Source organism: Peromyscus maniculatus, chromosome X, assembly GCF_049852395.1.
Source record: "Peromyscus maniculatus bairdii isolate BWxNUB_F1_BW_parent chromosome X, HU_Pman_BW_mat_3.1, whole genome shotgun sequence".
Classification (NCBI taxonomy): Eukaryota; Metazoa; Chordata; class Mammalia; order Rodentia; family Cricetidae; genus Peromyscus; species Peromyscus maniculatus.
In genome coordinates, this window is record NC_134875.1 from 22686639 (window position 1) to 22702941 (window position 16303).

A 16303-nucleotide genomic window follows, 5' to 3' on the forward strand; every position below is an offset into this window, starting at 1 on the left:
TGAAGCTGTTTTTATATAGGAGAAATCAGAAACAACCTAAATGCCTAGCCATGGGAAATAGCCCATTTTTATGTTCACTCTATGGAATTCCTTGCAATGGTTTAAAAGAATGAGATCATTCTACAAATATTAACACACAAAGATTTACAAGATGGTAGAATCTGAGTCCATGTATGCATATAAAACACATTCACCAGTAATCATCACTGTGAAGTTGTCAGAGGAAATGGTGAGATGGAAAGTGTGTGTGTGTGTGTGTGTGTGTGTGTGTGTGTGTGTGTGTGTGTCGGTATCTGAGTGTCTGTGTCTAGACCATATATATGTTGGTATTGTTTGAACCTTTAATTTCAAAAATGTATTCATGGAAATCCCATGTGAAGGTTTTTTGGAAAAATAAAAGAGAGGCTGAGAAGATGGCTCACTGGGTAAAGCTCATGTTGCACAAGCATGAAGACGTGTGTCCCCAGAACCCACGTGAAGCCAGACTAAGTAGTGTGTGATCTCAGTGTTCCTCTGAAGAGGTAGGAGATGGAGACAGGAGAGTCTCTGGAGTCTGGCAGGCCAACTAACCTGGCGTGTACAGTAGTAAAATAATAGGAAGTGAAAACTGACTCCAAGGTTGTCATTTGACTAACATATATGCACCATAGCAAGTGTGAATCATGCACTCGTACCTGTGAACATATATACATATGTACACACATGTACACATCAGTCACACATATAGAAATATTAAAAAAAAAGAAAAGCTAAAAATAGAACTCTAGGACCCAGCTATAATCTTTCTAGACATAAACCCTAAAGAAACTATATCCTACCACAGATATTTGCATATCCATGTTTATTGTTTCTGTGCTCAAAAAAAACAGCAAAGAAAGAGAACCAGCCTAGATGTTCAAAAATAGATGAATGGATAGAAATGTGATACATATATACAATGGCAATTATTTAGCTGTGGAGAAAAATGAAATTATGAAAATTTCAGGAAAATGGTTCAAACCGAAAAAGACTATATTAAGTGAGGAAACTCAGGCCCAGAAAGACAAATATCTCATTTTCATTCTCATACATGGACTCTAGCTTATAACTTTAGTATGTGTGAGTTATGTGAGAATGAATGTGGATGCAGGTCATAAAACTAGAAAAGAGGACCAGAAGAGGGGGAGAGGGCGTTTTAAGGAAGGGAACTGGGGAGGGTAATAGAACACATGTGACATGAAAGGAAAAAACCAGAGATGGAAAGGTACAAGCAAGAAGGGAGTACAGAAGATGGGCAGGGGGGTTGTCAAGGAGCAATCAATCAAAACAAAATACAGATGAAAATGTTACCAAGAAACCTGTTCATTTGTCTCCTAATGTTTCTGAAAAGTGCGTTTTCATAGAGGTAGAAGGAAGCTATCTAGGGGAACAGAGGAGACTAATGGAGTGAGGAAGGCCAAGACAGGGGAAGGTAACGGGATATAGGAGACAGAATCAAAGTACATTATATACTTCCATGAGGAATGCCTTATGCCAACCATCATAATAACATCAGAAAACAGTGTGTATTTATGGGCTAATGGTGTAGCTTAGTTGGTAGAGTACTTTCCTAACAGTAGCAAAGCTCTGGGTTCCATCTTCAGCAAACAGGAATTGTACAAATGTAATCCCTGTGCTTGGGAGGTGGGAGTAGGAGAATCAAGAGCTCAAGGCTGGGACTAGAGAGAGGCTCAGTGGTTAAGAGCACTTGCTGCTCTTGCAGAGGAACCACAGGGCAAATCATAACCATCTCTATTTCCAGTCCCAGGGAACCTAATGATCTCTTCTAGCCCTGAGGGTACCAGGAACATGCATGTGGTCCATGGACATACAAGCAGAAAAAACACCAACATACATAAAGTAAAATAAAAATGTTAGAGGTCAAGATCATCCTCAAGGCTACACAGAAAATTCAAGACTACTGTGGTCTACAGAAAACCTGGTCTCAAAAGTTGTGGGTGGGGAAGAAAGAGAGGAAGAATGTATTTACATGTTTCGTAGTTGGGTGGGTAACAATCAAATGAAAAGACTCTAGTGGTTTGGAGATAGGCAGATAAAATGGGCTGCTGCAATAGCCCAGTAGCAAACAATGGCAATGGAAAGGAAATGGATTCTCCAAATATCAAGAGAACAAACAGTACTTAGAGTGGCGATTAAGTCAGCGTGGAAGATAAAAAGGGAGACTGGTAGGTTTCTGGCTTGGGCTACCTGGTGATGACTAAAAACCTTCACTGAAAGGGGAGACAGGGGAAGAGGAGGAGAGCAGTTAAGGGAAGGGAAATGCCGCATTCCACTGGAGATATGCTAAGTCTGAACTGCCTGACAGACCTCCAGCTGGGAAGAGCCAGTGAACTTAAACATCTCCAGAAAGATGTCTGAGATCGACCCAGATGTGGAGATCCTCTGTTAGAGATAACGGGGGTCAGGGGGAGGGGAAACCAGTGAACAGATTGAGGAAGATGTATGAAGTAGAAACGGCGAAGAGTGGAGGAAGGGAATACCCATCTGTACGAACAGTGCAGAAGAAAGAACAGAGTCCAAGGGGGACTCTTAGAGTGATCAGAGAGATAGCAGAGGAACAGGGTGGGAGCAGTGTCAGGAAGCAGGGGCCGTGGCAAGTTTCCAAACAGGCAGTGGCCAGCCGTGTTGAATGCAGCAAAGGGCTCAAGATGAAAAGCTCAGGCGACTCCATTGTAACTGGTCTGAGGGACTCGCTGGGCAGAGGAAGGTCTTCCACAGCCGCAGTCTGGTGACAGCCGCACACCTCAGCAAACGCACGGAAACTCACTGAACATTTGAAATCGACTTGAAACGAGTGAATTTTAGGATAGGATATCCTTACTTGAAAATTAGTAATAATACAAACCAGAAAAAAAGAATACACTGAACTTTAGTTTGAGCAAAGTCATGTTTCCAAGGGGCATTTTTCCAGTATGATCTCTTCTTAATTAGTGTGGAGAAAGCGCCACGCAAGAAAGTCATGGGAGGATAGGAGGGTCCTGTGCCACACTTTGATCACCCTCCCGTTGCAATAGTAATGGCACGTTTCCATGTTGGATTTGTTTTTCCCAAGCCATGAATATTGCCACCCTAGGTCCCATCCTCTTTTGGATAGCTACAGATTGACTGCTGTGTTTGTTTTTATTTATCTTTGACATATAATTCCAGAGTTCTAGTGTGGCCCGCTACAAAGCCCCAATTTTGATCTGGTTTAGCTACTGGTGACTGAATCTCTTTTGAGATTTATAATTACATCATTTTGTCCCATTCCTATCCTCTCTCCAAGCTCTCCCATACATCCCTTCTTCTTCTTTTTCAAATTCATGGCCTCTGTTTTTTGCGTGTTTTAATGTGCTTTAATATGGATTCCTTAGTATTCGGTCCTTCAATAACTGAAATTGTCCCTCGTATGTGACCATCACTCACTTTGTGGTGCTTACAGCCTGGTGCTTTGTCTCAGCTGTTTGCTTTCTTAATTCTAACTAACCAATCATGACGTGTATTTGTCTAGCTGACAGACATTTGGATGTGTTCTGTAGTTAGGTAAAAACATAATGGAAAACGTGTCTCCCTTTTCATTTATAAAGATTTAATCAGTGTTCATGCCAACTGCATCTTCTTTTAATTTTGGTGTGTTATCATCCTGCTGGTTTTTTAATCCTCCTCAGTAAGCTGTTACTCTTAATAGTGGAATCTCTCTTTCTCCCACTGACATGTTTGGAGCTGAGGGTCCAGGCCACTTGGTACCCTTTTTCCCTTTCCCAGCCTCACTTTGCACTCACCTACTTTGTTCGAAAGCCCACAGAGCTATCTGTGGACAGATCGTCTGGCTTCTTCTGCTCAGTTTGCCTGTGTTTCCATTGGGTCCTTCCCACCTCGGTCCTAAGCATGGTCCTCAAAGGACTTTTCTCCAGCTAATGCCTCTTCTTTGCTTCCGTGTCCTGAGGGGTAGCTAGCTACCCTTGTGCACTTGCACTGAGCAGAGTCTACCACCTGGAAATTACAAAGTGTTCTTCTGGGGGATTCATTGTGAACAAGTCTTGCACACAAGCGCCTCCATACGGTTACCCACACTCAACATTTCATATTGCCTGATACATGTTTTCATTATTTTTGATATTTAAGTCAGCACACTGACAGCTCATAGGCTTCTTTCTCCCCACCTTAAGCAAATCACCATTTGCTCCCCTGCAATCAAGTCTTGGTCAATGACTCTGGAGCCGACTGAACATCTTCCTCTCCATGTGAGCCACTGACTCCAAAAGCCACTCGTCATTTTGAGAGAGACTGTCCTCCAAACAGTGTCTGTGTCAGTGGGAAGTGTGCGAAGGTCACTTTGACCCTTATACCTTCATCCTTCATCCTTCATCCTTCATCCCTATCATGAGATCTTTCAAGATCTGAATGAGATTCTAGAATCTCAGTGCTGGAAGAAGTTACTTTACCTTCCCCTCCCCGATTCCATCCATGTTTGAGTTCCTTCACCAACACCCTACCTCATGGCTGTCCAAACTCCTGTGGAGCACCTCCTGAGATCTGATCACCTAGGGGAGCTCTGCACACCTCTCAGGGTGTTCTGTCAGAAAGACCTTTGCTCCTTCATCCCAGTTTTCAGATTACAATAGTGATCTCTTAAGTCCAAATTATTTTCCTCTTAGGAGAAAAGCAAGAAATACTGGAACCTCTGCCACAAGAAACAGAACCTGGCTTAGACATTTACATCAAGTGAGGAAGAACCAAAAAAAAAACATGTTTATTATTCAGAGCCAAGAACTGGGGATGCAGCTCACTGGTAGAACTCTAACACAGCATTCTTGAGGTCTCGGGTTCAATCCTCAGTACTCAAAGGGGACAAGGGGGAAACAAACAAAAGATGATTGCAGTTTCCCTGAAAGCCAAACCTGAGTGCGATAGTTCACACATATAGCCCCAGAAGTCAGAAGAACGAGGCAGGTGATTCAAAGCAAATTCAGAGCTGGCCCTGAGCTACAGAGTCTCACTGTCTCACTACCAAAACATTTTAAAAGTCAAAATCTATCCAGTGATTCCAACCTTGCCTTTGCCTAAGGCTATGGAAAAGAGCGCTGTGGAAACAGGAGAGAAATGTTTGTTAGAGAAAGCTATGATTAGACCAGAAAGAAAAAAAAATAATTGGATACAGGAAAGTTGCTTAGAGAGCAATGGAAAAAGAAAAAGAAGTGAATTGGGAAATGGAAAAGTGGGGTGGAGATGAAAACACAGAACTTCCAGGTTAAGGTATTGCACTTGTTCTTGTGCCAGTGTGCAAATGTATTTTACTGGCACTCATCCCATGGACCTCTGCAATGAGCAAGGGGGCTGGCAGGTGCTACTGGGAGGATTGAAGTCCTGTTGCTTTGTATGATCACAGCTAAGCAGTGGACTTCATTAACAAGGCTGTACTTTGATGTTCCAGAGACAGGCATTGAGACTTCAATCACAGCAGCGCCTACACTTGGGAATCAATGGTGCGGGAAAGGATGGGCTGTGGCCAGAGAGGGGTAGATCGTGAGACAGGGACAGAGGCCAAAGGTATCGGGACACAGTCATCAAGGTTGCAAGTAAGAAATGAATGGAAGCCACTCACTAGAAAGCCTGTCTCCTGCTCTGCATGTCACACACAATGCTGGCATGTGTCAGCTGCTTGGCATAGCAAGGTGTCAGGTTCCAGGCAACAAAAGCAAATACGAAAACTATCTTCGTGGATTCCATCCATACGGAGTACCAAAAACTGCTGCCTGGGCATCTAAAGGCCAGGCTTTGAACCTGGCCGTTTGCTTCCTGAGCTTCCTGTCATTGGCCCTACATTTGTGTTGTCTTCAGAATGGGTCAGTGGTGACTCCCTTGATAAAATCAGAAGCATCAGCCCCTTAAGGATGGTCATTCTTGCAAGGAGATTTCTCCTCATCTACATACTCTCACTAGGCTGGGAATGGGTATCTGTTTGGGCATTTGTTCATTCAGGCAACAAGCATATGTTTAAGTTCTATATTGACCAAATCCTGTGTGGGAGCTATGGAGCACAATAAAAATCATTTCTTACTTCACCAAAGTCAGTCTAGTTGAGGAGGAGACCCTGGTAATGACTAACTCTGCTATGATGCAGATTAAAGTTGGTGCTACAGTAGAAATCCAATCCAGTTACTACAGAAAAGCTATTGGTTTTGGCCAAGGCAAGGGGAGTAGGCTTCCTGAAAGATGTGTTGTGTGTAAGTTGAAACTTGGAAGATATATTTGTGGGTTGAAGAGATGGATTGGGGGAAAAAATAAAAGATGGAGAGCTAGGGAGAGAGGGGAGAGAAAGAGCATACAGACATCATCCTAATCTAAGGAAACAGCTTGAAAATACTTCAAGTCCTTGGCATTTTCAACATTGCTAGGACTATAGTATATGATGTCTGGAAAAAAATAGATGGGCAGTTTTCCAGTTAGAAAGCAGGGAAACAAGAAGCAGAAAAGCTGCTAAGGACCTGGGACTCTCTCCCATAGGCAGTAGTGAGCCATCAAAGAATTGCGAGGCAGGGGCAAACGTGCTCCCACGTGTGTTCTTAGGAATAGAATCCTGTCTTGTTTCTAGCTGTCACAAAAGAGAACATTCCTTCCTGAAATCCCGCTACACACACACACAAAGCGGAGCGTTGGAGAGAAACAGGTATCTTCTATAGCTGGGGCGCTGAGGACTCGGTTCAGGGCCTGGGCTGAAGCGGAGGGGCCAGCATCCACTCTTACTCCCCAGGCTTCCAGGACAGAGCTATTCTCTTTTTGGGAATATAACTTGACTCATGACACATCCAAATAAGTACAATAGTGGCCCATGTTATGATAAGATTATATAATAAAACCGTTTGCTATTTTCTAAAAGACTAAGTGATCTCTTGATTGATTCTTAACTGCCAAACAACAATATAGCGTAGTTAGTGTTTCAAATTCTTCAATTTTATATTAGAAGGCTAAGCAGCCAGAGCCATGGCTGAGGGCTGATGGCATTATCTCCTGACAAGGAAGTTATCATAGAAGAGAATATATTGAGTCACCAATTGGAATTTGAGAGCTGGAATGTCACATATGGTAGCAGGTGATCCAAGTTGCCCAACAGTACTTTTAAGACCTTTCCACCCTATGTACAGAAAAGACTGCCATCAAATTTTTCCCCCAAGGATATGGAAATTAATTTGAAGGACTAGCTCAATCAGAAATGTTTTCTGAAGTTTTCATTGAGTTTGCAGTGTACTCTTACTCCATCATACAACCTTACATGGTTTTTAAAGACATTTTTCAGATGTATTAATGCAGTGTGTGTGTGTGTGTGTGTGTGTGTGTGTGTGTGTGTGTGTGTGTGTGTGTGTGTATAATGTATATAGGTGCACAGTGTGCATATGGAAGCCCAAAGAGGCCTCAAGAGGGCATCTGTATCACCCTGGAAGTAGAGTTAGAGAGTTAGTGGGTGCTGGGAATCAAACCCAGGTCCTCTGCAAGAGCAGCAAGTTTCTTAACCACTGAGGCAGCCTGGAATATTTTTCTATAAAGCAGTGTACTTTTCCTCTACTACATCTCTGGGAAGTATGCCATGGTTTCTATGCCCATAGCCCAGTGCCGTATAACCTAAAGATATTGTATCCCAGCTTGAAAAACAGGCCTATTATGAGAAAGATCATTCCTCCTGAATGGGGACAATCAACTGTATTCTCTCAGCACTCTATTCTTCTAATAGAAATAATCCTCAGTTGTAACTGAGGATGTTTACAGGCTGGAATTAGCAATTAAAAAAATGAAGTGGCGATTTCACTGCCTAGCCCTGTTCCAGGAGGGGCCATGAGATCACTCCCGGGTTTTACAGTCAGTTATCAAGTCGGCAAAATCGAGAGCTCACTGATTTGTCAATAAGACATACTATGAAATGGCCTATTCTCAAAGGGATCCCATTAGAAGAATTAAAAGCCAAAGGCCTGAAGTATGCCGGTTTACCCACATCTGAACTGTGAAGACGAAAAGCTTCATTTGCAGAGCCACTGGCTTCTGCTTTCAAGTCCAAGTCCTCATTTCATTCCTACAAGTTCATAGAGGAGGTGGGGTTACTGCGGCAGGAAGGGGGCTTTTGTTGTGGTTCAGAAGACAAGGAAACCAAGATCTGTTTGGGAATCAGAAACCAATAGCAAAGCCCCAGGATATCCGTGTGAATGGGCAGCAAAATGAGCAGTGTTGCAATGAGTGCCGTTTCCTTGGAGATTGCCCCCAGTTTTATCCTCTAGGGTATGCCAGGCAATGGCCTGAGGTTTCGCATACCCAAGTCTTAACTGTACGCAGCAAATGGAAAACACAGGGATGGATGGCAGTGCTGTTCTGTTGCTATATTAGGGCCAGATTGAAGCCATCTGCTGGAACAGGCTTGGCAAGGAAGAAACCCCCATGCTTGGCTTAGCAGTAGCATCCTCTTCCCTGCCATTTTTAATTTTAAGACACAGTCTTCTGCCAAGGATGACCTTGAACTTCTGATCTTCCTGCTTCCACCTCCAAGTGCCAATATTACAGGCATCTGCCACCACCTCCAGTTTACACAGAGCTGGAAATCGAACCCAACGCCTTGTGCATTTGAGGTGAACATTGTTACAACTGAGCCTCATCAGTAGCCTCCCTCCCTTGCCATTTTGAGGGCAGCCAGAGATGCCCTAGGCCATCAGTGTAAGTGAAGGTCCTACAGCAACTTCTTGGTGCCCATTTACTCAAATGAGCATTTGTTTGTTGTTATATACTCAGGCCCTCAGAGGCTTTGAAAGGGCCCCCGAGACTGATCACATTGGCTGCCAAATCTTTCTCCTCCACTGCCTGTGCAGGCTTGCTTGGAGGACCATCCCTCAGATACAGCAACTTCTCTCTCAAAGTTTTGTGGGCAGTGGCTTTGGTGGGGGTAATAACCATGGGTTAGAAACAAAACCAAAGCAGTGCATCATGGATCTATTTATTGCCAGGATCTCTCATCCAAGATTAGGAAGTCAAGACGCAAGAGAATTCAGTAACTAATGATGACTAGGGAAATATCCTGAGGGAAACAACTGATTGACCCTGCGTGTATGGGGAGACTCTGTTAGAAAAGGCCACCTTGGCTATTGTGAGTAAAGGAATGATTACACCCTGCAACAGACTCTGCCCCATGTCCAGGTCCCAAGAGCCTTGAACCCAGAGAGAAATAGAACTCAAAGGAAGTGTAGGGGTCATCAGTTCAGCACCCTGACTCGCCAGATGGAGCAGCTGAAGCTCACTCAGAAGGAAATGCCTTGTCAGAGGTGAAGTAGGAAGGCTGTGACCAAGCCAGGCCTTCAATCTAGACTTCCAGGCCCCTGGGGATGCTAAAGATTCCTTGGGGATTCCAGGAGGAGATTTTTAATAACCAGGACTGGAGGGTTCTCCTCTCAGAGCTTTGCCCAGTGCAGAAAAGCTTTCCAACGCAAACAACAGGCAGCCCCTAATGACTGACTGTTATTTTAAATGGATCATCTAATCTACAACACAAAGGCCACGAAGGCGGCGGAATGAGAGTCTGGGCTGAGTATGTAATTAGTACAGATAGTTGGGTCTACCCCCTGGGCAGAGTTAAACTGATTACAAATAGAAACAGACTTTCAGATGTAGCTTGGGAAAAAAAATCTCCTTGCTGGCCCTAAAGGTTCTCACAGAAGAGTCACTCTAAGATAGAAGCAATGTACGTCCCTGTCAAAATATACATCTAACGTGATGAAAATATAGTATGGAAATCATTAAAAAAATATGAGTGATTTCAAATAAAATCATATGTGGTGTTTCTCATATGTCTAGTTTATAGCAAAACTGAGTTATTTAACTTTTTTTCATATGTGCTACTCACTGGTCCCCAGCTTCTGTTCCCACGGGCTTCTTGCTTCTTCAGGACAGGATGCCTGAGTCTCTCTGGCTTGGGCTTAGGGTTGTGCTTCACAGAGATAATACAGAGATCGGATTGTGCATGCCCTGTCTCAGAAACTGCCAGACAGCCCCCACCCCCGCTATCTTTACAATCATTTTAACATTCCTAACCCACATATTTTGGCCCCAGTTTGTCCTTCTTGCCTTACCTTTCACCACTATTACCTCCCATCACAAATGTGCGTGCGTGTGTGTGTGTGCGCGCGCGCACACACACACACACACACACGCACACACACACGCACACACACACGCACACACACACACACACACCTGGAGAGTGTGTACTCCATCCCCTTACAACATAGAGGTCCCTTGCTCCTATTGGAAATCCACTACCTACAGTCTCAGTTCTTAGTGGTCTTTCTTTTACTCAGATTTTCCTTTTCCTGAATTCCCTCAGTTTGTGTTTTCTTGATTGCTTCTATTTCAATGTTCAGGTCTTGAACTATTTCCTTAAAAGCCACTTCAGTGAGCCCTGCTGTAGTCATCATCATGATTCCTGATGGAAAAAGCCAAATTGGCCTAAGTAACCCTCCTGGATAGCTCTCTTTGGGGCTTTTATCTCTCCCCTTGGTAATTTGTCCATGCCTTTATATGAGTCCTTTCTGCTTTCAGAGGGATGTCAACTTGGTTTGTCTGTTGATGTGGTACCCTTGCCACAGTGTGCAATCCCTTGAAGTAGTGGTTAAATCTTTCCTCAGCCTTCTGCTTACTCTTTGGGACATCTTCCATAGGCTAGAATTGTTTGCTAAATGAAATTGGATTCTATTTCCTCCGTCCAGGAATGTCCCTATTTATCTTTGACCAAAATCCTCTTTTCCCTATCTCCCGCAATACTCTCTTATTGTTCTCAGCTCCGTCTTTCAGCTCTAATCCTCATGGTGGTGGCCTTGGCCCAGAATGTGGCTTTGCTAGGCTTCCAGTCAGTGTACACCACAGGCAGGGAACTGAGGGATTGAGTGATAAGACTCTCTTCTGAATGGAGAACCTCGGGCAATCTCTAGCCATAACTTAGAGAAGAATATTCTGAGAGGCCATTTGGTGGCCTAGATTTATGCCTGGGATCTAATGGCCTTAGCCATCATCACTCATTTCTTAGGAAACACAACTGATAATTTCCATGTCAGATCCCCAAATCAAGAACTCTGCACTATTCTACAAAGTTTAACAGGGTTTCTTAACTGAGTATGTAATAAACTTGAGGTGGAAACAATGCCTTTTTCTCATGCTTTGGAAGTTCCCTTTTATGATATACATTCAGTAACTGAGGTTTGTTTGTTTTAATGGGAATCTATTACTACTTAGTCCTGCAGCATATTTGGTATACAGAATTCTTCAAGAAGCAGTAGGGTGGGGCTGCAGAGATGACTCAGCAGTTAAGAGCACTGGCTGCTCTTCTGGAGGACCCAGGTTCAGTTCTCAGAACCCACATGACATCTGTCTGCCACTCCAAGATCTGACACCCTCACACATACATGGAGGCAAAACACCAATGCCTATAAAACAAACATAAATAAATAAATAATTTTTAAGGAACAAGAGGCAGAGGCAGGATGATCTCTGAGTTCGAGGCTAACCTGGTCTGCAAAGCAAGTTCTAGAACAGCCAAGGCTGTTATACAGAGAAACCCTGTCTCAAAAACCACACACACACACACACACACACACACACACACACACACACACACACACAAAAAAAAAATTTAAAAAAGAAGCATGGTCAGGGCCTGGATTCAGATAATACAGCTACTGGTTACCATGGAAACATAGACCAAACCCACTACCCTGAACTTGAGCTTCCTCACTTGTAAAATGGGAATACCTACTTCATAAGGTTGTAGGGAAGGTTAAAGTCAATGAGATGGTACAGCTGAATAACTATAGCACACTATCTAGGAAACACGGGCATTCAGTAATTTAATTCGAGATCATTGTTATCATTTCCAAGTATAAGGTCCAAGGGAAACGATTAGAGGGCCAAAGACATGCTTGCTGCACAAGATTGAATTCAATCCGCAGAACCCGAAGAAAGAAAAGAACCCACTCCTGAGACTTGCTTTCTGACTTCCTGCTATACATCTAAGCTCGCACATGTCACACAGCCTAAGCACATAATAAAGACATGTAAAGTAAAACTTGCATTCAAAGGATAAAACGACTGGATTGAACAGAAGTGCTGCACCTGCTCTGGCTGCTACAGTCATCAGGGCTGTTTGGTGTTGGCGGATTATTTGAAGAGGCAAACTAATAGAGGAGGAACAAAGTGGGAACATTAATAGATAGTGTTTCATCTTGATGTTGGGCAAGAGTATCATCCAGAAAAAATGCGAAAGCAATGCTGAGAGCCCTCTCATTCAGGTCAACCCTAAAAATACCCCTCTTCGCTTAAGTGGCGAAGCCGCCGTGGGACTCAAGGCCTGGCTTTCAAGAGCTCAGTCATATGTGTTCTCTGCTTTACTGAAAGCCGATCAGGACCTAAGCCTGTGCTGGCCTTGCCAACCGACAGCTGACCCCAGCCATCTTGTGCACCCCACATAGGTCAGCTTTCAGAGAAAGAGCGCTGGTCTCCAAGTAGTGTTGCTCTTTGTTCTTTGCCCCTTTCATTTCGTCCGTCTGGCTGTCTATATGTATGTACTGAGGAGGATCTGGATTACAGCCTGCTGAATTACTTCTCCTGAGCAATAGAGTTCCCCCAGAAAACAAATTTGAATTACTGTCAGCACTCAGGCAAAAGAAATGTGCTTCAATTTTACAGGTGTAAAACAGAATCTGATTTATAGATATTAAAAGCTAGGTCATCATCTCATTGGGATGCAATGACAGAATTTAAAAAAATTACAAGATCAAATAATACTTGTTTTGGTTAATATAAGCAGATAATCCAATAGAATATGTAGAATTCAAATTAATAGGAAAACTATCAATACCTATCGCACTAAAAGGCAGAGAATATAAACTATTACCCATTGAGAAATATAATTAATAAGCCAAAGCACAGAAAAACTTGATCTACACTGGTGATTAAATATATGCAAATTAAAGAAACCTTGAGGTAAAATGTCTTGTTTCTTCAGATGAGACACATTAAAATTGTTTCTCCCATCATCCTTGGTGGCTTTATAGATTGCAATAGCCTTTTTGGAAGGTGGGGTCACAGCCTGTGAAATCAGAGCCCTTGGCTTTGAGCTCCTTGATTTTGCTTCCTGTACTAACCCATGCCAGCCTTAGAGCTGTCCTGGTCTTGGACCCCGTTCTGTTCGTATTTGGGACCAGTTGAATCCACACACTTGCTTCCTGGGACTTCCTGAATATTTCCATGGCCTGTAATAGGAGCTCTTCCTTCCTCTCTTCGCCTTCCTTTGGTAGAATCCCAGTCATTTCCTCTGGGCCTGTTGGTATGCCTCTCAGTGCCCCAAAGGGATCTCTCTGGCCCCTGGCTGTGGGAGAGTTGGCTGAGTGGTGACTCACTCACATCACCTTCACAAAATACTGACATAGAGTCAAGAAAAAAACAAGGCAGTGGATTGGATCTGGAGACACAAATTTGCAAGAAACTGACCCCTGGGCTGGGAATCTAGAATTTCACATAGAACCTCCGTCTGCTTAGGTTTGCCTTCGAGGGGACTTTTGTATCAGGCCAAATCAAAGACATCCTGCTTATTTTCAGAATCATGTACATGTCTCATACATAACAAGCAAAGAATGCAAGACTTTTTTTTTTTTTTACCCACTGGCTTCTCCTTAACCTTAATTCACTTGGCATCAAATTATATCCTGTGTTTTCAGGCACTTCCAACCAGAAGCCTCATACACCTGAAGATAGCAAGGAATGCAGCCCAAGACAAAATCATAAACTTATTGAAACCATTAGAAGAGTTTGGGGTGACTTTTTTGGAAGGGTAACTTGATTGAGTATTCTCAATGTGAACTTTGTAGGTAACAAAGCTGTATCACAATGTCAAAAGGTGGACATGCTTGCTCAAGAGATGGGACTGTTTGGTGAGGTTTGATTGCTTTTATGGGAGAGGAAATTATATAAAAGAGGAAATATTGGGGGAAAAATAAAGCTTTCAACAGCAAATTACCCTGTCCTTCAACATTAACTCAAATTTCCTGGAATAAGAATATCAGTACGCTGTATGGGGCTAAGAGAAAATCCATTACATATTTCCCACTCTCCCTCCCTCCCTCCTTCCCTCGCCAACACACAAGGACAGATATGTTCACCCGCCTAGCACATTTTGATGTAAGTTCTGATGAAAATGACCTTCCCTTCAAGGGTAGAGATCTGCCTGGGAGATGTTGCAAAGGACCAGCAAGCATCCTGCTGTGCTGGTGGAGCCAGAGCAGAGAGGGAAGCACTGACTGACTGGCTCCCCACTCCCCACCGCTGTGCTCTCTGCCCAAGAGCACTTCTGGCCTTCTCCTCACATACCACACCCTCTCCTTCCTGCCTCTGGAAGCCCTCCCTTCCCAAACCCAAGAAAAATCCAAGTGGGAGCTTCTCACCCGTCCAGCCAGGGGCTGGAGCCTGGGAACAGTGTAGACCTGATGGGGTATATACTCCTGCAACTCAAATCCTCCTTCTCTTTTGACAGAACTGGCGTACGATCTGGATGTGGACGATGCTCCAGGGAACAAGCAACATGTGAACCAGAAGGACAACGAGATCACCACCTCTCACAGCGTGGGGAACATGCCGTCCCCACTGAAGATCCTGATCATTATGGCCATCTATGTGGCATGCTTCTTTTTCCTGGTGCACTGACGTGCTAGTGGCCCAGTGCCTGTGCTGCCCTGCAGCACCCTGTGGTCCTCCTACAGAAAGGGGGCCACCTTCTTTTTTTTTTTTTTCTATTTTTTTTTACCTTCTATGCCTCCTCCCGCCATTCATTAGAAGGCTAACTGTCTTTCTGAAAATCAAATGGCATTTTTATGAGGAAGGTAATTTTTAGTAGTAAGGTAGATTGTCTTTTTGAAAAAAAAAACAAAAAAAAATAACCCTTCAAGTTGTGCCAAATTATTTTCTTACATTTGACTGCTACAACATGGTTGTCATGTTTCCCTCTTCTCTCTTTCTCTGCATGGATTTCTTTGAAAAAAAAAAAATAAATAAAAGTTCAAATAAAATGATGTTGGGTCCTTTTTTATAAAGCGGTCGTATGTTTCCTCTCCCTTCCTCCCTATTTTCGCTCTCATCTGGCTTTCTAGTCAGTGTAATCCAACTAGGATCCCAAAGGTCCTTGCGACCACTTCTTTACCTCTACCTTCAAGGCAAGTAGGAATGCTGACCTCAAGCATTAACCACTCTTGATGAAAGCACCCCCTCTCAGTGGTCCATGCCCGGTCTCCATTGAGAAACCCCAGCATGGACTGCCCTGCCTAGGAGACCGAAGGTGGCTCAAAAGCGTTCTGCCGTGACCTCTCTCCAGATTTCCCTTCTGAACTGAAGAGATACCTCCGTTGATAACAGGCTTGCCTCACAAGTATGAGGACTTGAGTTCCATCCCCAGAAACCACATGCAGAGAGCAAGGCGTGGTGGCTTGTGCTCTCAATCCCAGCTCTGCGGAAGCAGAGACAGGCAGAACCCTGAGTTTGCTAAGCCAGCCAGCCTAATCTACTCAACGAGCTCCAGGCCAGTGAGAGATTCTGTCTCAAAAAGCAAGGTAGAAAGCATCTGAGGCGTCTAAAGCTAACCTCTGGCCTTCACATGCACTGGCACACACATGTACATCAGCATGCGTATACACCTACACCTACACACAGATTTCAACTAGAAAAGCTTCTGTGTAGGTTATATACAAGTCATAAAATTAATACTCCCCTTTTCTCTAAGCTCGAGAGGTGGACCCAAGTAGTGCAAACAAAGAGTTCTCCCAGCTCTCTCCTGTCATTTTAGGCTTGTTCTCTGTCGTGGCTCTCCTCAAGAACTGCAGCATAGCAGGATGAACAAATGTCCTGAGTCCTGTTGTAAGAGTTGTCATCAGCAAGCCTATGATTTACTAGAAGCTTCTCTAACCCTCTGCCTCAGTTGGCTTCTCCAACAAGCACTTACTTAAACCTTGATTTTTGTGAACCTATTGAGTGACTGGTGAGGCACCAGATTCTAGAGAATGGCAAGTGCAACAGCCCTTGATCCCTGCTCTCATGCTAATTCTAACACTGACCTTCTGAGAACCATAGGCCCAGTATTTTGAGTCCATTTTGTGCACATACAGCATCTCAAGCATTTATGGCACTTACTATTTATTTAGATTGTCTCCCTGCTGCCAAGGAACTCCAGGAATAACCAATTTGCCATTTTTTTCATGTACGTAATGTTCTGTAT

The 16303-nt window shown here is 43.7% G+C and overlaps 1 protein-coding gene across 1 annotated transcript in view; it reads left to right on the plus strand.

The window, feature by feature from the left end:
- The window catches only part of Gpc3 (glypican 3), a 341092-nt gene extending 325988 nt beyond the window's left edge, over positions 1-15104 (plus strand). The window contains exon 8 of the mRNA XM_006996641.4: positions 14573-15104. Within this exon, the coding sequence (XP_006996703.1) occupies positions 14573-14742 (170 nt within the window). The 3' untranslated portion in view covers positions 14743-15104. The remainder of the gene's footprint in view (positions 1-14572) is intronic.
- The last annotated feature ends 1199 nt before the right edge of the window (positions 15105-16303 follow it).